We start from the raw sequence: 24264 nt of genomic DNA on the forward strand, positions 1-24264 counted from the left end.
TATTCTATTCTATTCTATTCTATTCTATTCTATTCTATTCTATTCTATTCTATTCTATTCTATTCTATAATTCAATTCAATGTCAAATCTTTTTCTACAGTGCTTTGTACAATGTATAATAGAAAGTGAAATAAGTAAGTAAAGATCTTACATAAAATATAAATAAATGACAATTGGGTTGTATAATATACATATTAAGGATTTAAATGATTTAATTTATATTTTATACACCCACCGGCCACTTTATTAGGTACACCTTACTAGTACTAGGTTGGACACCCTTTTGCTTTCAGAACTGCCTTAATCCTTCTTGGCATAGATTCAACAAGATACTGTAAATATTCCTCAGAGATTTTGGTCCATATTGACATGATGGCATTATGCAGTTGCTGTAGATTTGTCGGCTGCACATCCATGATGCGAATCTCCCGTTCCACCACATCCCAAAAGTGCTTTATTGGATTGAGTTCTAGTGACTGTGGAGGCCATTTGAGAACAGTGAACTCATTGTCATGTTCAAGAAACCAGTCTAAGATTATTCGCACTTTATGACATGGCACATTATCCTGCTGGAAGTAGTCATCAGAAGAGGGGTACACTGTGGTCATAAAAGTATGGACATGGTCAGCAGCAATACTCCGGTAGGCTGTGGTGTTTACACGATGCTCAATTGGTAATAATGGGCTCAAAATGTGCAAAGAAAATATCCCTCACACCATTACACCACCACCACCAGCCTGAACCGTTGATACAAGGCAGACGCCAAATTCTGACCCTACCATCCGAATGTCGCAGCAGAAATTAAGACTGATCAGACCAGGCAAGGTTTTTCCAATCTTCTATTGTCCACTTTTGGTGAGCCTGTGTGAATTGTAGCCTCAGGTTCCTGTTCTTAGCTGACAGGCACCCGGTGTGGTCTTCTGCTGCTGTAGCCCATTCGTCTCAAGGTTGGATGTGTTGTTTGTTCAGAGATGCTCTTCTGCATACCTCGGATGTAAAGAGTGGTCAATTGAGTTCCTGTTGCCTTTCCATCAGAACCAGTCTGGCCATTCTACCCTGACTTCTGGCCTCAACAAGCCATCTGCGCCCATAGAACTGCCGCTCACTGGATATTTTCTCTTTTTCGAAACATTCTCGGTAAACCCTAGAGATGGTTGTGCGTGAAAATCCTAGTAGATCAGCAGTTTCTGAAATACTCAGATCAGCTCGTCTGACACCAACAACAATGCCATGTTCAAAGTCACTTAAATCACCTTTCTTCCCCATTTTGATGCTCAATTTGAACTGCAGCAGATCATCTTGATCATGTCTACATGCCTAAATGTGTTGAGTTGCTGCCATGTGATTGGCTGATTAGAAATTTGCATTAACGAACAGTTGGACACGTGTTCCTAATAAAGTGGCTGGTGAGTGTATATTATTAAAGCATTAAAAGAGCAAACATCATGTTTTTGAAATAGCTGCCCTTAAAATGATCTAGATTTAGCTAAATCCGAAGCTTGATCTTTATTAAAGCATTAAGGAATTATCGACAAACAATAACTTTTAAAAAGACTTTTTTAAAAAAGATGTTTTTTTTTAATTATACAAATAAAACTACTTGACATCCAATTCAGTGCTCCACAAATGTACAATAATATAACAGACAAGGTCTCTAGAAGTTCTTCTGCACCATCTGATGAACTATTTCAGTCAGATTTCAAGGAGCTGACCAGTGCATCAGAAAGTGAATAAAAAACCTCTTGACTGCAGCTCATAAGCAGGCCGGTCACACCTCCATAATGTTTCATATGAGAGTACATCTTTAATAAAATGCCAAAGCTGTGCTGCTCTATTGTGTTTAAAGGTGAATGTGCTCCGAATGTGGCAGGAATCAAAGGGAAATTACGGATTAAGGACTTTCGTCTCCGGCCTGCCCTTGGAGCCCGGTGTGATTGTTCCTCCCCGCTGGGTTTTAAATAGAGCTGGAAATGTCTGCTTTCGCTCCATTTCTCACATCTCACCTACACGTCATTTAGTATGCAACACCCTCAGCCTTCGCCACGTACGTTTGTGTGTGTTTCGATGTATGCGAGACAGAGTGAAGTGGAATCAAAGTGCTGACTAATCACATGCGCGCAGTCAAATATGTTTGCCCTCACTGAAAATTGTTCATTCGAGACGGTACCTTTCCCTTTGAACCCTTCAAGCTTCCTTTATCTCTCTCTCATTCATCCAGACCCACACTCAGTCTTTCACCTTCATGCATGCAGCGGACAGAGCGTTTCTATGTGCCTCTCTGGCAAATTGAGCCTGACTGTTGTCCCCACCCAGCATTTGGAGTGGAAGTTGATGGAAAGCTTTGATAGAATACATGGCCGCTGTCAAACGCCGCTCCTCTTACTGCTTCAGTCACCCGTGAGGAGGAATTTCTTTTCCAATGACAGATCAAGGGTATTTTTCTACAGATGTGGGTAACAAGAGCTCTTACTAAAGTGAAAGGGGCCATTGATGGACCTCAACCTGGGTCTGCTGACACCCAACACCTTCAGCCTAATGAGAAAGCAGGTATTGTGTCTGAAATCCTCAAATCTAAAAGGCCTAAATGTATGTGTACACATACAAGCTGTCTAAATACTTGGAATGGTTTGTGATTCTTAGTTAGTTGACTTGACTTTGTTGAACAATTGAATAGTTAGAAAGTTATAGTTATATTATACTCTATATATAGAGTAGCACGTAAAATAAGTATTGAACACATCATGATTTGTCATGGTAAATATATTTCTAAAGAAGCTGTTGACATGAAATTGTACCAGATTTTGGTAAACACTCAAACAAATAAAACAAAACAATATAATTCAGTAAAATCTGTGTAATAACAATGGAATGACACAAGTAGAAAGTACTGAACTACTGAAATGTATTTAATAATTTGTATAAAAGGATTTTTTGGTGATGACAGCTTCAAGACACTTCTTGTATGTAAATTGGTTGTATTCATTGCTCAGGTGTGATTTTATTTCCCCAGAGTATAAAAATCTTGATGGTTCTGTGGATTTTGTATATTAACTCTGATCTTTAGTTTTTATTTTCTTTTGGATTTAAGTCACGTGATTGGCTGGGTTATTTTAGAAGCTTTATTTTCTTTCTCTGAAAATAGTTGTGAGTTTCCCTGGCTGTGTTTGGGATTATTGTGTTGCTGAAATGTCCACCCTTGATCTTCATCCTCCTGTTAATGTAGGTGTGGTACTGAAGTAGCTAATATTCCAACACAGGCTCATTCTGAAAACATAGCCCTGAATACGTTTCTGGAGATCGCGAATTATGTAGCCAGAAGTACGTATGGCTGCATTTCATTTTTAAAATGAACGCTATGACGTCGTTCCTTTACTCGCTCACAGCTAACTGCACACAAATACAGCTACTTAGAATGCGCGGGTGATTTAAAGCAATGTTGCACATCTCCGCAGTAAACTGCAGTAAAGCAAAACATGGTCTAAAACAAGAAATACATGGCCAGCAGGGGGCAGTTATGTAACATAGTGCGCATACTGAACTGATATACTGTAGCAGCCAGAGCATGTGAGCTAAGTGGTGAATATATATAGTACATATAATTATAGTATATATACAGTTTAACTGACTGTTAGCCTATTTTAAACTAGGAGCTCTGAACAAAATTCGAATTACATTGCATGTCATCAGGGCTCCATAAGAACAGACATGCGAAGCGTGTGTAGCCTAAGGCTGGGGAATGCACCATTTAAGAAAAGCATATAGCATATACAACCAACAAACCAAGTTTTTTTCCATTTGGAAAATTAAAGTTATTAATAATAGTTCTTATAAAAGATGCAGTTTTAAAATTCGCACCAAAACTGAGGCGTTCATTTTATAAACTATAAAACATCTATGCAAATTAGGCTAATGCAATACTATATGTAAAAAAAACGATGACGTGGTTCGAGTCTGGTGAAGAACGGGTCCATAAAGCAGGTAGAACAAAAACAGAATCCAAAAAATTAAATAACCAAGTAAATAATAGGGTGAATGTGGTGAAATCAGAAAACTTAGGAAAAATCAGGTGAGGGCTTTTCTTATTCTGGATTGAAGAAATTTGAGACCTCAACAAGCATACACAGCGGCCTCTGATGGATTTGCGAAAACAAAAACTGCCAAAAAAAAAACGTATTTGATGGTCTCCAGAAATGTATTTAGAGAAGTGGTCCTCAACCACAGGGCGGTGGACAGGTACCAGTCCATGGATCAATCGGTACCAGGCAGCACAGGAAATCATTATTTATCTCCATTTCACTTATTATCTGAGTCTGAACGATCTTTTATTTTGAAAAATGAGCATATTCTCTCGTTTACATCTCGATCACTTTGAGCACCCAAATTTAACCCACAAGCAGCAAAATGAGTAAGAAACAGATGTCTTTGGAAAGTTTCTTTGCTAAGGGCAAAGGCCCAGTGAAGGATTCATGAACTGCCAAGGAATGGATCCGCAACGCATTTGTCAACAAATCAGGTGAATCCACCAAGCCTGTGCAAGAAGAAGATCAACGGCAGAACATCGCAAATGACAGCAGCCTTTTAGGGGCCGTTCGCTTTTCTAGAGTTCGCACAAGTTCATTGTTTCTAATGGAGATGTGTCATGATGCACTCACGCCTTCCAGATGCCCCCAGTGAATGAATTCTGTGAGCACACTGCGAGTCACATGACAAGAATTGACAGATCAGTTTCAGCTTGTGTAAAATTTACACATTTCAGTAAACTAATTATCTCAGACAAACACAGAACACTCCAACACTGCATGGCTTTGTATTTTTTTCCATAAATAAAACTTATATCAGAGTGACAACAATGAGAAAAAAAACGGTTGATGGTCGCCTAGCAACCTACAACCTACGAAGCCCAGCACCTCTGTAAAATTAAATCACAATGACGAGGGGCAGAGGGTTGCTGAATAACTACTGAGAGATTCAGCTGCTGTCTGGGCTTTCCAAGACTTTTTACAGCTCCCTTTCTTCATGTGTTTAATAATTTTCCCTGTGGATTTTCATTTTATTACACATACGTTCATTTCTAAACTAATTAGTTTTGTTTACTTTTTATGTTTGCAATACTTTGGTGGTTACTGACATCTGGTGAAAAAGTCAAAAGCACCTTTATAAATATGTTTTCTGAGAAAAATTATGACGTGTTAATTACTTGTTTTACCCGCTATATATCAATTCTATTATTCTTCTGAAGAATAATTTTTAATTGTAATTACATGCATTGCTTTACTGTAAAAAAACTTTCTGTAATATATTTATTAGGCCTGCCAACAGTGATATATTAATGCATCTAATTACAAATCAATAAACATAATTCAATATAAACAACACCAATACATTACTGAAACATAACATAATTGATGTAATCAAACAAGCATCTACGAAAGTGTAAGTGCACATTTCTATTCTAACCCCATATCCAGATTTCAGAAAACAATATTTTAACTTGTAAAATGCATGTTGTTGTGTTTAGTAGTTCTGAGTTTATCCACTTCAGTTCATCTCTGCAACAGCCGTACACATTAAGACTGGCGTGTTGCATCCTGTTGTCTCACCATGAGCATTGTGGCTTTAAGAGAGCGTGTCAAGTTAAAAATAGTCAAACCCTTCAAAACCCCTGCAATCTGTTCCATTCTGTTGCTGTCTACTGTTTTTCAACCCAAGAGTGCACCTTATGCTCCAATTATACCTTAACGCATATGCATGTCTGAACAGGATAATTTGGGTAACTAAAACAAGAATAAATATTCAAGCATCACTAAAGTTTGTTAATAATTTAGTTAATTAGTCCATTCCCACAACCATACGCACCATAATACTGGGTATTAACATGACATCGGTCATGTTTATCACTGACTCCCTCTGTCTCTCATCCATGTTCGCCATTCTGGCTACTTACAGCGCGTGATCAGAGATTGAAAAAGCATCACACTTCTGCACGCAAGCGCGCAATGACAAATATATTGACTGGATCAAAAAGGTGTTTAAATTGCGCAATTACAAGAAATAATATAGATCGCGCCTCAAAACACATTAAAACAAAAGTAACGAGCCCGAATTAAAAATGTAAGGAGTAGAAAGTACAAATATTTGTGTAAAAATGTAAGGAGTAAAAGTAATATACTGTATACAAGAAAAATCTACTTAAGTACAGTAAAAAAGCATTTGTACTTAGTTTCCATCGCTGGATTTTAGTCACTTTCCAACACAACCTAAAATCAACCAAATATCAAAGATGTCAATATTAGATGTTAAAATAATGTTGTCTTTAGACGCTGACAAGACATTAAGTTTTGGTCACCTGATGTCACCACCTAAATCTAACCTATTAATGTCTTATGACTTTATGTGCCTGCTGGGTAGTAACATATTTTTTATATTTTGGCAAAGTGTTCTATGGGGGACCTGTCATTGACATATCAGCTATTCATTTTTGATGCGTACTGTATGTATTTTATTAGCGGGAATGAAAATAGATATTGGTATTAAAGATTAAATGTTCAAATGGCCAGTTTGAACATTTATACAGTTGAACAATGTATAATGAACACCTTGACATGAATTGTGAAAGCTGTTTGAGCACAAAATGGATAAAACATGGGACTCACAACTCAGTTTTGTAGCTGGAGCATCTCGCCAGAGGGATCTTGAGCACTTTGTCATTCAGGCCCACAAAAAGAGTCCGGTCGCCATGGAGAATCTGAAGGCTCAGGATTGGCTGCTGCAGTCCAGGAGGGAAGAGCTGCATCTCCTCCAAGTAGCAACCTTGCAGGCTTTTATTTGTGGTTGCCAGAGCCTTCAGAATAGTCCCGTACTCTGATAAGTCAGAACAGAAGGCAAAGCATAATTACTCATGACTGCATGACTATTAGCATTTATATAAGGATTTGGTGGTAAACTTTTTTTGCAGGAATATGATTTACATGTTACAAAACAGAATTGATTAAGTTTAAAGGGATAGTTCACCCAAAATGAAAAGAAGATTTTTTTTTAAAACTCTGGTTGCTACAGTTCAGATACATAATTTGCTTATGTCAGGAGTTTTCCACAACAATCGCTTGAAAATAACATGGTGAAACATGCCTACACTACCATGAGGTTCTAGACTAACTGGCCGCATTAGCTGGGATGTCCTGTATATTGGGCATTATTGATTTGTCCCGTGACCTTCCATTCCCTATTTTTGCCATAACATTTTTGAAAATAACTGTCCAATGAAGACTTTAATACCCAGCAGAATCTTCAGCCGTCAGCTGTCACTTCACAGCAAAAGGCATAAATCCCATCACGTCCGCGTTTTTGAGGCTGTTTACACCTGGTCACTTTATTTATTTTTTCTGATCGGATATAAATCCGATCACTCAGACAACTTCAGAAGGTGGTCTGGGATGTATTTAAGACGAAACTGGATGGGTCTAATTATTAGTTTTTAGACAAAATTAATTTAAATAAAGTGAATTATGACATATCGTAAATCTGACTGCGCCCGTTTAGAAACATCTGTAGGTGTGCTTTTACAGCCAAACACACGTAAAGTGCAAAATTATATTATAACACATCTATTATTAGTATAAAACATGTGTTAATGAACATAATGAAAAAAGAATTTTGAAAATATATTGAAAATATTTCAATAATAATAACGTTTGTTTGAAAGCTTAAATATAAATCACGGCGACGTGGTGGCGCAGTAGGTAGGGTTGTCACCACACAGCAAGATGGTCGCTGGTCCGAGCCTCAGCTGTGTCAGTTGGCATTTCTGTGTGGAGTTTACATGTTCTCACCATGTTCGCTCCGGTTTCCCCTACAAGTCCAAAGACATGCGGTACAGATGAATTTGGTAGGCTAAAATGGCAGTATTGTATGAGTGTGAATGAGTGTAAATGAATGTTTCCCAGAGATGGGTTGCAGCTGGAAGGGCATCCGCTGTGTAAAAACATATGCTGGATAAGCATTCCATGTAAATGAATACATTTAAATCACCTATTAAGTATTCAAGTATGTGGTGCTGTAATGAACAACCACTAATACAATCTGAATATATTTAAAAATCACTATAAAGCAAAGTTAAAATAATTGTTATTAATATTCTGCATATTGATTATCACAACATATTGCATCATTGAATTTCGTCATGAAAAAATAACATGTAGTGTGTGTTTGGACTGATAAAATGTGCACATGATCTTAGTAAGCCATTTGACAAACAGTCATTATTTTGGTACTGCGAAAAGCATGCACATGATTCCAGAAGACAAACTAATCCAGCACGAAATATTTCATCAAATGTCACCAAAATGCTGTATTAAAACTTCTTAATCAAATACAAAATGTGGTGGAAAAATGCAAAAAAAGGTCCACTACCCCCTCCCCCCCCAGGCTGGCTACACGCCTGTGAAAGTAAACAACATTTTAATAAAGGTGTAAATTCATATTAGAATTTATTTTATTTGTATTGAGAAAAGTATCTGTTTAATATTAAGTTTTGTTTATGCACAAAATATATAGATTAAAATGGGAAAAACAACACTATATCATTTTATGAATGTTATAATTTGTAATGTTGTAAGTTTAAATTATTTTCTGTAAATAATGTGTGAAGGTCATGTGACCAACACAAAGATTTCAACATCTAATTTCTCACAGGATGCATTATGTGCTCTTGTGTTTTTCCGAGTTTGTTCTTCCAAAGTAATTGCAAGATTGGTCTGCATGAGAACGCAAGTACGTTGTCTGCATTATTGGAATTGAGAAAGAACCAATAGTTATGTTTTCATCCAAAAATGCGAATTAACAATGCGCAAAACTGGAATATTGCATAAAAGATGCATGAATAAAGCAGCGATTCCATTCAAACACACAAAATCGTCACTTCTGGATTAGCTGGAGCTAAATATCAACAGTAAAAATGGAATTTGTTGCGATAAGAGAAGCTGCGTGAATCTTTTTTCTCATTTAATAAATGTCTTGCACCTCAGAAGGCAATTCTGACACGCAGTGAATGCGCGGTGGCGTTTGAAGGCATGTAACACGGAGCACAGATGCTCTTGATTCTGGAGGTCATTCATAATATAATAACACTAATACTAAAACAGTTAAGGCCTTTTAGAATGACCAAAACAACATTTCAGATGTTTTACAATGTGCTCAGCCTGCTGGTTTATCCATTCGTACACATTTTTCACAGTGATCACATGATCTCTTATATCTCTTATATAATTACATCACTTTTTAATGCGCATACTGGAATTTCGATAAAAGTGTTTATATTGTAGTTTCTGCGCATCTTTTCTCATCGAATAAAAAGTTTATCCTACTCAGTTATGCGCATTTGTTTTTTTTATACGCAGTTTCAAAATGTATGCGCATCTTGGCGTTTCCATCAGCCGGTTTTATTATGCGCATATCCAAAATGTGCATAAAAATAGGTGGATGGAACCGTAGCTACTGACCTCCATAGTCATTTGTTTTCTAACAAAGGAAGTCAATGGGTCCCAGCAACTAGCATTCTTCAAAATATCTTCTTTAGAGTTCAACAGAAGAAAGAAACTCATAAAGGTTTAAAACCACATGAGGGAGAGTAAATGATTAGGTCATTTTCATTTCTGGGTGAACTAACCCTTTAACTTTAGACTTCTAAAGGCCTACCTGTGCCTATGTACATGACATGATGCAATGTGTCCTGCCCCTGTACAATGTCAACAACCAACTTAGAGAAGCGGACGTCATCCTGCCAGACCAGTGGATCCACAGAAACTGGCTGAACTACGTCGTTCATGAGGAAGAGCCGCTGGGCGTCCTGCAGACTGCGTTCGGTCAGTCTTTCATTAGGCCCTTCTTCATCTATGGTCCCACACTGGTGAGAGTCATGAGGGTCAGACTCATTAATTAGTGAAGAGGTCAAGCAGGACAGTGCAAATATATCCACAAATAAAAAAGTTACTTTTCACCATGTCATTTTATATACGAAAGCAGACAGTAACTGTGAATTACGATGCATGCAGGTACACCCAGCTGGTATTGAGCAATTACTCTCACAGTGCCAGGCTGATAGAATTTATCTATCGGCTGTTTGTTCCAGACACACACACAGAGAACAAAATGTAAAAGCGATTCAAGGGGAATGATGCACCTGGAAGTTGGGGATGGGGTTGGGGGTGGGCAGCCACGTGGAGCGAGGGTTCTCCTGGGAGCGGAAGGGCCCGTTGAAAGCCTGTGTGATTGCGCTGAGGTTGTACGCGCAAACTGCAGAGGCAGCAATGCTGTTCCTGCATCACATGAGAGGAAGAAAATAAACTATTAGCACACACAAAAAAAACATAAAAAGCTATAATGTACAATGCAATGCAGCACATATACATATCGGTGGCCCTTTATATCATTTAAATACAATGGAGATCAAAATTAGTGAATAATCTACTATTTATTACATTTAAAGGTCACTCAAGTTATCCTAACAACAGTAAAAAGGCCCTTTTTAAACAGCTCATTTCATGAATTATACATTCTAAAGCACAGTACAAACCCTTCAATGAAATCTTTGAAAAAGATCACTGAGCAAAAGTAGGTAACAGTTTTAGATACCTCAAAGTTCTTCTTACTGGCAGTTTAACTTTTCAGTTTTCACTGACTTTGCAACATGGTGAGCTATTCAAAATTGGCCAAAGGGACAACTCTTTCAACCACACGAAGAGAAGTAATAAATACAATCTTTAATGGTAACACTTTATTTTGATGGTCCATTTGAGTATTAGTAGACTGTCTGCTTAATATCTGTTGATACTGCTCCTTCAACAGACATTTAACTGACTATAAGAAACTTTGCAAGTACATGTCAACTTACCCTAACCCTAACCCAGCCTAAAAGTCTACTTATAATCTAATGAGATTTAGTTGGCATGTAGATGCAATGTAACTTAAATTCAACAAACAGACCATCAAAATAAAGTGTGACCTCTTTAATTTATAGAATATTACATCTTTGCAATATCACTAAGTCATTCAACTCCCTTAAAAGTATGGCCATTTGTAAAAGAAAAAATACACAAGATGATAAAGTGGAGAATCTCAAATGGGATACTGGTTCAGCACTGCAGTAGGAATTGATTGCAAATTGAATGCTGAACAGGGTATAAACATTTGTCTCAGCACATAGTGTGCCCTTTCATAAACCCAGCGCAATAAGGCGCAAGACATGTTTGGCGCAATTTGTTGCTATTTTCAGACCAGTGCAACCATAATTTTCATGTTTTATACCACGTTGTTTAAATAGCAAATCCATTTGTGTCACTTTGTGGACTCATGGATGAGCCGGTCAAGAAAGGAGGTGTGTTAAGGCACATTGTTGGCACGTTGCTATTTTGAGGAACTGAAACAGACTGCACCATTGACCAACTTAAACCTAGTGTAAAGTCCAGCGCAGAGCGCATTAGTTGTGCACCTTAAATGCCTACACATTGCTTAATACACACAAGATGTACAGCAATACACAAATCTCTTCACTTATGAAACAAAATTTAAGGATTAAAATGGTACAAAAATTATTATTTTCTACATGAATATAAAAATTACTGCCTCCATACCTTCTTCACCTTATGGGGGCTTTTTCCGTTTTTTCCATTTTTCCGTTTATTGAAGACAATTTGCATTTATATAATGTTATTATTGTTAAAAGTATTATTTATTACATGCATATTTATATATTTTTTTAATAAAACCAAGTTTAGGGCGACGCAGTGGCGCAGTAGGTAGTGCTGTCACCTCACAGAAAGAAGGTCACTGGTTCGAGCCTCGGCTGGGTCAGTTGGCGTTTCTGTGTGGAGTTATCATGTTCTTCCTGCGTTCGCATGGGTTTCTTCCGGGGGCTCCGGTTTCCCCCACAGACCAAAGACATGCGGTACAGGTGAATTGGGCAGGCTAAATTGTCCATAGTGTATGAGTGTGAATGAGTGTGAATGGATGTTTCCCAGGGATGAGTTGCAGCTGGAAGGGCATCCATTGCGTAAAACATGTGCTGGATAAGTTGGCAGTTCCCTCCGCTGTGGCTCCTGGATTAATAAAGGGACTAAGCCGAAAAGAAAATGAATGAAAAACAATTTTAATTTTGTCCACCTGTCGGGTTTTGTAGACGTATGCATCACCAAATGGGGGACAAGAATAGGACAGTGGAGTGCGTACAACACCGCTTCCTTATCCATAAAAACAAAGGAGGAAAGTAGAGAGTAAAAGTAAAGTAATGAGAAAGTAAAGAGGTAGAATGGAGGAGGCTCATTCTTTATCCTCGCACTGCAGATGCTCTGTTTAACTGTTTTCTCATTAGTGAAGCATTCAGTTTTTCCACTAGAAGTTCACCATGTAGATAACAAATGCACCATGGCCCGATGCTACTGACTCTTAAAGGGAATGGGAGATGAGATTCTGATTAGTTTAATGCATGTTATGCTCAAAACACACCCATTAAGAGAATAAACACAAGCCTGTTAGACCATACGGCACAGCGCAACGCATATTTTTCCATCCTTAAAATAGCAAAATGGGATTTAGACATGCCCTTAATGCTTTTGCGCCATGTGCTTTAGACTTTGCAGCTAAATCGTTAAAATAGAGCCCAGTATCTCAATGTTAAAGAGAATTTGGATTGACCAAGTGAGAGGTGGAGGAGGACGTTTTCATGAGTTTTCTCTCTTTTTTCAGCTACAGTACATGAGTACAGTACATATCAGAAGCTCCCTTTGCAACATACAGTTCCTTCCCTGCATCCATCATCCAATCAGTAAGCAATTTTCTAACAGTTAATATTTCATTCTAATTTTATTGTCATTTTTGTGTCTACACACAGAGTTGATAGGCCACTACACTTCACATATATTACCAACACTCTATTGTAAAAACTATCTTAAGGGCTCCTAACAGTTATAGCATCTACATCTACAAACACAGAAGCAAGTTCATAATCGTTTCAGCCAGGCAGATCTTGGCAGTTTCTTCTGGCATGAAATATTCTCAAAAGCATTGTGACTTAATTAACTCCATCGATTTGAATGACAGGTGGCCCAGAGACCCGAGTAAGCTGTCAGGAGCGGAGATGAGCTCCGCAGTCGATGGATTGTGTGGTTATTCCTGTTACCAGACTCACTGAATTTTGTAGAGATGACAGTGCATTTTCAGGAGCTGTTCAAATGACAAAGAAAGGACAGAGTTTTGTCTTGTTATACTGTGAAATGTCCCCTGAGCATTCAGTATGTCCATAGGAAGAGATTGAAGGGGTTCCACAGGCCCCTGCTGACCAGCAAGGAGGTGTGTGTGTATGTGTGTACATATTGTCAGTTTTACAAAGAATGGTTCAAAAAATGACATGTGAATCCAGCTAAAATGGCTTATTGATGCCAGAGGTCATATGTGAACGGCCAGACTGGTTTGAGCTGATAGAATGGCAGCAGAAACTCAAAAAAATTGCTACTTACAGCTTAGATATATAAAACAGCATCCCTGAACGCACATCATGTCCTTAACCTTGAAGCAGATAAGCTACATTAGAAGCTTCGATTTACACAGGTTCACCAAAACTGGACAATAGAAGATTGTAAAGGGGTTGTCTGGTCTGACGTGTCTCAATTTCTGCTGCAACATTTGGATGGCAGGGTTAGAACTTCTTGTAAGTGATATACTGTATGTATTCATTCTTGTATCAGTGGTTCAGACTAATGGTGGTGTAATGGTGTGGGGGATATTTTCTTGGTATGTTTCATCATCTCAAATTCGTATCTTGAACAGTACAGTGTCATACTCAAATGGCCTCTACATTCTCTATCTCATCTCAGTAAAGCTCCTTAGTAAATTGGTGGAATGAGAGATTCATATCATGCATGTACAGCCAACAAAGCTGCAACAACTATGTGGTGCTATCAAATCAACATCTCAGAGGAATGTTTCGAGTACATTGTTGAATCTATTCCATAAATATTTAAGGTAGTTCTGAAGGCAAAAGAATGTACATCCCAGTATCACCAAGGTGAATGTAATAAAGTGTTTGACGAGTCTCATAGAGTCTCTTGGGCTTCACCATTGGAGGTGAACAGGTCATTTTGAAGGGTGCAGTGGTGTAAAGTAACATACAAATACTCAAACTAGTGTAATTGGGTAGTTTTTCTCAGAAATTGTAATTTACTAAGTAGTAATAAAAAAATTGTACTTTTACTTTCTCTTAAGTACATTTTTAGTTCTGTATTGATACTTTTACCTACACCACTTTGCTTCATTACTTTATTTTTTCTTGTCTATGAGGATTAGAAAAATCAGTACTGTCCATTCCTGTCCAATCAAATTGCACATAGAAGGTAAATCGCATCTTAATGAACTACCTCAAGACATGGACAATTTATAATTGTAGCTAACTGTTTGGAAGCACTAAAAGTGTCTAAGAAGATATCCAAAATCTTTTACACGCATTGACCCAGAGCCTGTTTAGATGCATGTCACTGATGAGAAGATGACAGATGTTTACTGTATGATGACTGAAATGGCCTTAAACATCAAGCAGGCACAGGATGTCAAAATGACGTCAGATTGAAGTTATACCTCAACGTCATGGGGACATTGCATTTTGTTTGGAAATGAAAAATCGAGTTCACGTCAGAACCCAAAGTCAGGCTGACGTCAATGTCCAACATCCAACCTAAAATCAACCAAATATCAATGTCTTATGATGTTACAGCTTGACATTGTTTGGATGTTACCACTGTGATGTCTATTAGATGTTATATTTTGGTTGTCAGTATTTGACGTAAATATAACATTTGTTTAAGATGTTGGCTCGACATTGGATTTTGGTCAATTTCTAATAAAACCTAAATTCAACCAATTATCAAGGTCATTTGACATCATTATTGGACGTCAAAATAACGTTGTCCTTAGACGCTGGCTAGACAATGAATTTTGGTCACCTGACATCACAACCTAAATCTAACCTAATATTAACGTCTTATGGTGTTGTGTGCCTGCTGGGCAATAACTAAATTCACTACAAAATGTTACGTTTAAACACATCCACAAATTAGATGTAAATGCATCAGCTTTTTGTAGCATAATACTCACTAGTCTAGATTACTTTTGAAAGGTCTACTTTATACTCATACTTTGAGTAATATTTACAACAGATACTTTTACTCTACTTGCACTACATTTTTAGGCAAGTAATGATACTGTCACTTAAGTATGATTTTTCAGTATTCTTTCCACCACTGGAAGGGTGCATTGCTATTTAGATGGTATGTTACAGGTTACACAGATTCAAAGAAAACAGCAAGGGGTGCATGAAATTGGAAAGTTTTTCTTGTTAGCAGATTCATTCTTGAGGGTTGTTAAGACCGCACATAAATGAGCAGCACTAACAGTGGCTGTAACATCGGAGCCACAGACAGATGGGCCCATGGGCAGAGCTCCAGGAGCGGGACTCGGCCTGCCAGACGCTGGTGTCTGGCTCGGGCTCTTGTTATGTGGCCTGGTGAGGCATGGACTTGAAGAGGATTCGAGCCTGGTTCTGCAGCTCGACTCTAGGGACTGCATATGAGGGGTTCAACATGGAAAGTTAGCACGGTAAAGTGAGAGGCTCTTGGCAGTGCAGCTCAAAAAGCTTGTGCGCAGATGAAACATGGGCTCTAAAGCGGTCAGCCTTAGGCTGCGAGGACAGAGCAGGCTCTGACAGGACAGCCAATTATCTCCAGCTATTTCTCCTCTTTCACTCTCGCATTTAAAAGCAGGACTCTGAAACTTTGTTGCTAGAGACTACAAGAGAGATTTTTGTTTAAAGAAAACATCCACACAAAAGCAGAATGTAATTTCTATTTCTATATTTGAGTTCAAAATACTGATATATTTGCACAACTTTTTATGAACAAGTGATATTATATTTTAGAACCAAACTGGCTTCACCCAAAAATGAAAACTTCCTCAACCATGTACTCACACTTACGTGGTTCTAAACTTTTATGAATTTCTTTCTTCTGTTTTTTATGTATAATATCTGCTCTATACACAACTCCTTAACTTTTCTGATTTTGATTGTAATGCAATAATGTGTACCTTTTGTAAAGGTGCTTTAAAACAAGAACTATTGTGAAATGTGGAATATAAATAAACCTGCACTGAATTGAACTGAACTGTTGAACACAAAACAAGATATTCTGAAGAATGTTGGAAAACAGCAGCCATTGAGGAACAAAAGGAGGAACAAAAATAATATTAAAAAAATATTGTGGTAAATACTTTGGTCTTTAAACCATAGTCAATGGCTGCTGCATACCAATGTTCTTTTAATCTTTTCTGTTCAACAAAAGAAATTAACTTATATAATAAGCGGAGGATAATTAAATGATGGCAGAATTTTCATTTTTTGGGTTGAATTATCCCTTTAATTTCAGTAATATTTCAATACTCACAGCTGCTACTCGCCTGCCACATCACAGAGTGCAATATGTTTTACAACCGCTTTAGAACTAGTTTCAGACAATCTAGTTTAGGGAGAAATATAGTCTTTCAAGCTCAAGATTGAGAACTAATAAAAGTACAAAGTTCATAAATAGACACATCCATACCACAACAACAATGAAAATGGTGCATAGGAAAGACATCATTAGAATCACTTTAGATGATGTACGATAAAAAAAATTGACAACCAATTAAAATCCACACAACTGCACTGAGCTCAGGCATTTATTGCAGCAGATCTGCAGCATGCCTATAATAAACAGAATGTGTTTGTGTGTTGGCGTAGGCCTTAAAATACTGTAGTTATCACTCTATTTTACACTGAAAAAAAATTATTCATTGGATTTACTTAAAGTTGAATATAAATAATAAGGTAGCACATTTTATTTAAGGTATATTTAAGATATTTCCAGTGCGGTAAAGTAACAAATTCAAAATACTCAAATTACTGTAATTGAGTAGTTTTTCCCTTAGGAATTGTATTTTACTGCTGTATCAGTACTTTTACTCCACTATTTTCCTTCAACCTGCAGTCACTAATTTATTTCTTTCTTGTCTATGGTGATTGGCTAAAATAGAAAAATCCTGCAATTCTTGTCAAATCAAATTGCACAAAGAAAGCTCAAGACACTTTAAAAATGCAGCAAACCTTTTGGAAGCATTAACAATGTTCAAGAAGATGTCCAAAATCTTTACACGTAGTGACCTAGAGACTGTCACCGATGAGAAAATGAAGGATGTCGACTGTTTGAGGACTGAAATAACCAAACAGCCTTAAACAATCACTAAATGGAGAGAATGAAGAATGGAAGGAAGGGCCGAATGAAGGAAGGACCGAACAAGGAATGGAAGGAAGGACCAAACGAAGGAGGGAAGGATCGACCTAATGAAGAAAGGAAGGACCAAATGAATGAAGGAAGGATTCAAGGAAGGATTGAAGAAACTAAGGAGAGAAGGAAGGAATAAGCGAATTAATGAATGAACAAAGAACCAAATGAAGAAGGAACAAAAGAATGAATAAATGAATGAATGAGTGAATGAATGAAGGAATGAACGAAGGAAGGACCAAATGAATGAAGGAATGAATGAACAAACAAACGAATGAATGAATGAACGAATAAATGAACGAAGGACAGAACAAACAAGCATTGAAAGGAAGGAAGGAAGGAACTAGAGATGAACGAACGAACGAATATAGAAACATCACTAAATGCACTACCGAATTTTACGTTTACACATCTCTACACAAACTGCATGTAAATGCATCAACTTTTCACAATGTAATACTCACTACTCACTACTCTTGAGTACTTCTTTAAAAAGTTACTTTTCACTCATACTTTCAGTAGTATTTACAACAGGTACTTTAACCCCACACTTTTAGAAATAAAGGTGCAAGAGCTGTCACTGGGGCAGTACTTTTTCAAAAGGTATATATTTGTACCTGAAGGGTCCATAATGGTACCTCAAAGGTACATTTTAGGTATATTTGGGTACTAATATACACCTTTAAGGTACCACTGGGGACTCTTTGGATAAAAATATGTATGCTATATATATCTTTTGAAAAGGTACTGCCCCAGCGACAGCTCCTGTAGCTTTATTTCTGAGAGTGTAGTTGCACTACATTTTTGGGTAAGTAATAATACTTTTACTTGAATATGAATTTTCAGTACTTTTTCCAACACTGGGTATTTCACTTATGTTGTAATGTAAAGTAGTAAAAAACACAATAGGTTAAATTAGTCTTAAGTGTTAATCCAACTATATTGCTTTATATTAAACATCATAGCCTTCAATAAATGTGTGATACTTTATACTCAATGTCAACATATTAATATAAATATATAAATATAAATCATGTACTGTAATTGCAATTCAAACTCACTTTGACTTTTCATGGTATGAGGCCAGTTTGATTCAATTTCAGAGTCATTTTCAAAATTGAAATTAGTTTTCAGCCAAATTTGTATTTTAAACGACCTTTGTAACTTCAATATTTTGGACATTATTATTTTATCTACTGTATGCTTCTGTATAAAAAGGACAATTTGACACCCAGGTGAATTAATATCAAAATCCCCAGTGTAATTTGATGACAACTGTCTCATAAAACATATGCTCACATATCAAAACCAACAACTTCTTTAAAAAATCAAGTGTCTCAGTATGCAGTTTTTACCGCAACAGCAGGTGCAGAGACACAACATACAGTATTTACCTTGTAACTGACACCTTTTTCAGTCAACATATTGTACATTGGCCCTTCTCCCACCTATAAGTAATAGCTCTGTCTTTGTATACATCTAAAACCTCTTGTATAAGTCAAAGTCTCAAAAGTGGGAACTAGAAAATGAACTCCAGTACAGCAGCATATGCAATGTGTCCACATTTGAGCATGTATTATATTATGTACGCCCACACATACAGTATATTACACCGCACAAATGCAGTGTCTGATCAAATTATGCAAACCTAAGCTAAGTGACTTTGGCATTTACTGTGTTTATGCTTGTGCAGATGTGACTTTCACGCAGATGATGGTGCAGTTTTAAAGGCTGTTGAGGTGTGTAAAAAAAACTAAAGTACATAGTTTGTTCCTGTGTACTGTATATAACCCTTTGGAAAGTCACCTACTCAAAAATATCCCCCGGCATGCTCGGTATAACACGCAGCATATGGGAATGAAGTCTTCTCACTGTGAGAGCAGATGACTTCAGAGCTTTCCAAGCGACACATACAGTAGATCACATGCTTATTTTGATGAAGTCATGTTGAGTTATGGTGACAGAACATATAATATAGAAAAAAGCACAGGGTCACTTGAGGTCATCCAAGAGGTCCGTATAGATGATTTAGACATAAAATAGGGCAGCACTCAAGGGAAAATAGAAAAAAAGCAAATACATTACTTTAGTGTTTCAACTTCAGTGAATACCTGCATCGTAGCAGAAAACAAAAAGCCAACTCAGCAAATTTCAACAGCCAGCACTGAGGCCAGATTATTATGAAATGTTTTTCACAGCACAATAATAGCTGCCCTTGTGGAAACGTGCACTCAAGCATTTTTAAAAACAGTTCTAATTATGAAAATATTATCAATAACAATAATAATATGCAATTTCATAATTCAGCAAAGTTTTAGCTAAAACAATGGGCACTGATGAATGGGTGATTTACAAAATTCAAGGTAGCAACTTTTGTCACTTTGAAAATAATAAATAAAATAAAATATAAATTAGTCTTAAGTGTTAACCACTATATTGCTTTATAATAAACATTATTTACTTAATTAAATGTGTCATAATTTAAACATTTAAATGTAAATAATCATGTACTGTAATTCAAACTAATTTTGACATTTCATGGTATGAGGCCAGTTTGATTAAATTTCATGCTAGAAATACATTTTCAGCCAAATTTGAATTTTAAACTATCTTTGTGACTTGACAGATATTTTGGACAATATTCATTTATCTACTGTATGCTTCTGTATGAACAGGACAATTTGACACCAAGGAGAATTAATATTAAAATCCCCTGTGTAGTTTGATGACAACTTTCCCATTAAATGTATTTTTTATGCTCAGCATCAATAAAAAAAATTCAAATTCAAATGTCTCAGTATACAGTTTTTATTGCAGTTGCAGAGACACAAAGGGCTCTATTTTGACGATCCATGCACAAAGTCTTAAGCGCAGGGCGCAAACGCATTAAGGGCGTGTCAGAATCCACTTCTGCTATTTTAAGGACGGAAAATTCCTCTTTGCGCCATGGCGCATGGTCTTACTGTCATGGATTGGTCAGGCTCTCACGACCCCCACTCACGAAGATCACCATCACCTGACTTCTAATGAGCACACAGCTGCATCACATTCACGAGCACCAGATAAAAGCACAGCACTCCAGTCGCTCATTGTCCGGGCTCGTCTCGACGAAAGCGGACAACTGAGCGACCACTCAGCGTAGTCATCCTCAGCTAAACAAACGATTTACTTACCTGTTCTCTTTGTATTCCTCCTAGTCTTCCTGGTCCTCCCGAATCGTCCTGTCTTCCAGTCCTTCCAAGTCTGTGTCATCCTCTGTCAGCTGTATCTGGTGTGTGCTGTCCATCCTCGTGTATTCCTGTTACCCAGCCACGGAGGAAAAGACCCCAACATCATTCCTGATCCTCCTGGCTATCCTTCATGTGCTCCTTGTTGTCATTCAATAAACACCCTAACGTTTCCTTACCTCTGTCTCCTGTCCGCTTCATAACAGAAGCCCGGACCCATAACGACGACAACATGAGCACCCTCGATCACTTTCAAGAGCTGGTGGACCAGTTGAAGCGGATTCTACAGCCACCAGCTCCACTTTCCAACGCACCACCAGCACCGAGCACTTCCGCCTCCACAGTTTCTTCTTCGGCCCTTCCTTCCAGTCCCATGGCCCGACCAGCGCCCTACTCAGGCGGAGCGGGGGAGTGCAATGGTTTTCTGTTACAATGTTCCCTCATATTCGAAATGCAACCTTCTCTATATCCCACAGATAAGTCAAAGATCGCCTACATCGTATCACTACTCTCTGGACCTGCACTTAAATGGGCTGAGACGATCTGGAACCAAGCCGGGCCGGTCATGAATTCCATCACTACCTTCACGGAGTATTTCAAAGAGGTGTTTGGACGTTCTGATGGGGAAGTAGCCGCTGGAGAGCAGCTGTATCATCTAAAGCAAGGTACTCTATCTACACAGGAATATGCTCTCCGGTTTCGCACTCTAGCAGCTGCAAGTGGATGGAATGAGAGATCGTTGTTGACCACGTACCGGCTCGGCTTGGAACCCACTCTCCGAATCCAGCTGGCCACATTAGATGATACAATGGGTCTGGAGAGATTCATCCAACATTCTCTCCGATGTTCCGATCGTCTCCGTTCCTATCAACAGGACACCATCACCCCCTCGTCTGCACTCCTCCAATCGCCTGAGTCAACAGCCTCTCCAGAACCAGAACCCATGATAATAGAGTCTGGAAGACTGACATCAGCGGAACGACAGAGGAGGCTGACCCGGGGTCTGTGTCTATACTGCGGTGTCAGTGGACACACCCGTATGGAGTGTCCCCTTCGTCCCATTCGGACTTCAGTGAGTGTATTCAGTACGAATATTGAACAATGTAAACCACTTACTACCACCGTACAAATAACTACTGCCTCTATTTCTCTCCTTGTCACAGCCCTCATCGACTCCGGGTCAGCAGGGAACTTCATCTCCCAATCCCTCTGTCGTCAACTCCACCTCCGTACTGAGGCGTCCTCGCATATATACCAAATACAACCGATAACCCAGTGCACTCGATCTTCGACCCGTATCCATCGACAATGCGAAGACATCCTTCTTCAAGTGGGGCTGTTACATCAAGAGAGGATTCAATTTCTGGTTCTGGAGGGTGCAAATATGGACATCATTCTAGGGCGCCCGTGGCTGGTGAAGCACGATCCCATCATCTCTTGGGGCACAGGAGAGATAAAGAAATGGGGATCTGGATGTACACCTACCTGTTTTCCAAATCTCCCTCTTCAAGGTCGGAACCCCATTTCTTTGTTTGCAACATCGGTCGAGAGCCCTCCTGAGAAGCAGTCTATCCACATTCCTAAGGAGTACAGCTCCTTTCATGATGTCTTCTGCCCCAAGAGAGCTTCCCAGCTACCGCCGCATCGGCCATGGGACTGCGCGATCGACCTAGTTCCAGATGCCCAGTTGCCAAGAGGTAGGATCTACCCGCTCTCGCTTCCAGAGAATCAGGCAATGGAAGATTACATAAGGGAGGCTCTGAGTCAGGGGTACATACGTCACTCAAAATCACCAGCCGCCTCAAGCTTCTTCTTTGTGGCCAAGAAGGACGGAGGGCTGCGTCCATGCATCGACTACAGGGTCCTAAATAACGGTACAGTAAAATACCGATATCCCCTTCCTCTGGTACCAGCCGCTTTGGAACAGCTCCGAGAAGCTAAAGTCTTCACTAAATTGGACCTCCGCAGCGCGTATAATCTGATAAGAATACGTGAGGGGGACCAATGGAAGACAGCATTCGTGACCCCTACTGGCCACTATGAATATGAGGTCATGCCTTACGGTCTGGTCAACGCCCCCTCCGTATTCCAAAACTTCATTCATGAAGTCCTCCGGGAGTTTCTTCACCACTTTGTAATAGTGTACATAGATGACATCCTCATTTACTCCCGGAGTGAGGCCGAACATCGCCAACACGTTGCGGAGGTCCTACACACATTGAGAGAACATCACCTCTACCTCAAAGCGGAGAAATGCTCATTCCACCAGAAGTCGATTCATTTTTTGGGATACATCATTGATCAAACCGGTATACGTATGGATGGGAAGAAAATTGAGGCTGTTCTATCCTGGTCAGAACCCACTTCCATTAAGGAGCTCCAGAGGTTTCTTGGGTTTGCTAACTTTTATAGACGGTTTATCAAGGACTACAGCAGGATTACATCACCTCTCACTAATCTCCTCAAGGGTAAACCCAAAGGACTGGAGTGGACCAAAGAAGCAGCCGCAGCCTTCCGCCTTCTTAAGAAGGAGTTCACAAGGGCCCCACTCCTGACTCATCCTGACCCAAATCTTCCTTTCGTGGTGGAAGTGGACGCATCCACCACCGGCGTCGGGGCAGTATTATCTCAACATCATGATACACCGCCCCGACTGCATCCCTGTGCCTATTTCTCTCGGAAGTTGAGCCCGGCGGAGCAGAATTACAGCATAGGAGACAGGGAGCTGCTAGCAATCAAGCTAGCCTTGGAGGAGTGGCGTCACTGGTTGGAGGGAGCCAAACATCCGTTCCAGGTGATCACAGATCACAAAAACCTCCAATATATCAAAGAGGCCAAGAGACTATGTCCACGTCAAGCCAGATGGTCACTTTTCTTCTCACGTTTTGATTTCTCCATTTCCTATCGTCCAGGACCCAAGAATCTAAGAGCAGACGCTCTCTCTCGTTTACACGAGCATCACGATCATGAAGAACTCCCAACGAAGATTCTTCCCGAACACATCTCCATTTGTCCGATCACCTGGAACGCTCCTCCAGTCGTTGCCACTCCGGAAGCCCCTGCTCCGCCGGGATGCCCTCCTCATCGGCAGTTCATACCACCTGAACACCGGGTAGATCTGATCCACTCCTTACATACCTCGCTAGGCACTGGACATCCAGGGATCAACAATACTCTCTCGCTAGTATCCCAACGATTCTGGTGGCCAAACATGGCAAGGGATGTGAGGCAATATGTTCAGGGCTGTAAGGACTGTGCCCAATCCAAGAGCCCACGTCATCTACCCGCTGGAAAGCTCCATCCCTTGCCGATTCCGAACCGTCCCTGGTCACACCTAGGAGTGGACTTTATCACTGATCTCCCTTCGTCAGAAGGTAATACCTGTATTCTAGTCATAGTAGATAGATTCTCAAAGTTTGTCAAACTAATCCCTCTGAAAGGTCTTCCCACAGCCTTTGAAACAGCCGACAATATCTTTAATCAAGTCTTCAGGTCATTTGGTATTCCAGAAGATATTGTGTCGGACAGAGGTCCACAGTTCATCTCACGTCTATGGAAAGCCTTCTTCAAGCTCCTAGGTGTGGCCGTCAGCCTCTCTTCTGGATATCATCCCCAAACCAACGGGCAGACAGAGAGGAAGATTCAGGAGGTGGGACGGTTCCTGAGGACCTTCTGCAGTG

At 39.2% G+C, this 24264-nt stretch overlaps 1 protein-coding gene across 2 annotated transcripts in view; it reads right to left on the minus strand.

The window, feature by feature from the left end:
• Nucleotides 1–24264, minus strand: part of sema5ba (sema domain, seven thrombospondin repeats (type 1 and type 1-like), transmembrane domain (TM) and short cytoplasmic domain, (semaphorin) 5Ba) — a 286878-nt gene that overhangs the window by 67760 nt on the left and 194854 nt on the right. For both annotated transcript variants that reach the window (XM_056465657.1, XM_056465656.1), the window contains exons 10-12: nucleotides 10178–10313; nucleotides 9694–9901; nucleotides 6654–6861 (exon numbers count right to left, since the gene is read on the minus strand). In XM_056465657.1, coding sequence (XP_056321632.1) covers nucleotides 6654–6861; nucleotides 9694–9901; nucleotides 10178–10313 — 552 coding nt within the window. The remainder of the gene's footprint in view (nucleotides 1–6653; nucleotides 6862–9693; nucleotides 9902–10177; nucleotides 10314–24264) is intronic.

The sequence above is a fragment of the Danio aesculapii genome, chromosome 9 (assembly GCF_903798145.1).
Source record: "Danio aesculapii chromosome 9, fDanAes4.1, whole genome shotgun sequence".
NCBI classification, from domain to species: domain Eukaryota; kingdom Metazoa; phylum Chordata; class Actinopteri; order Cypriniformes; family Danionidae; genus Danio; species Danio aesculapii.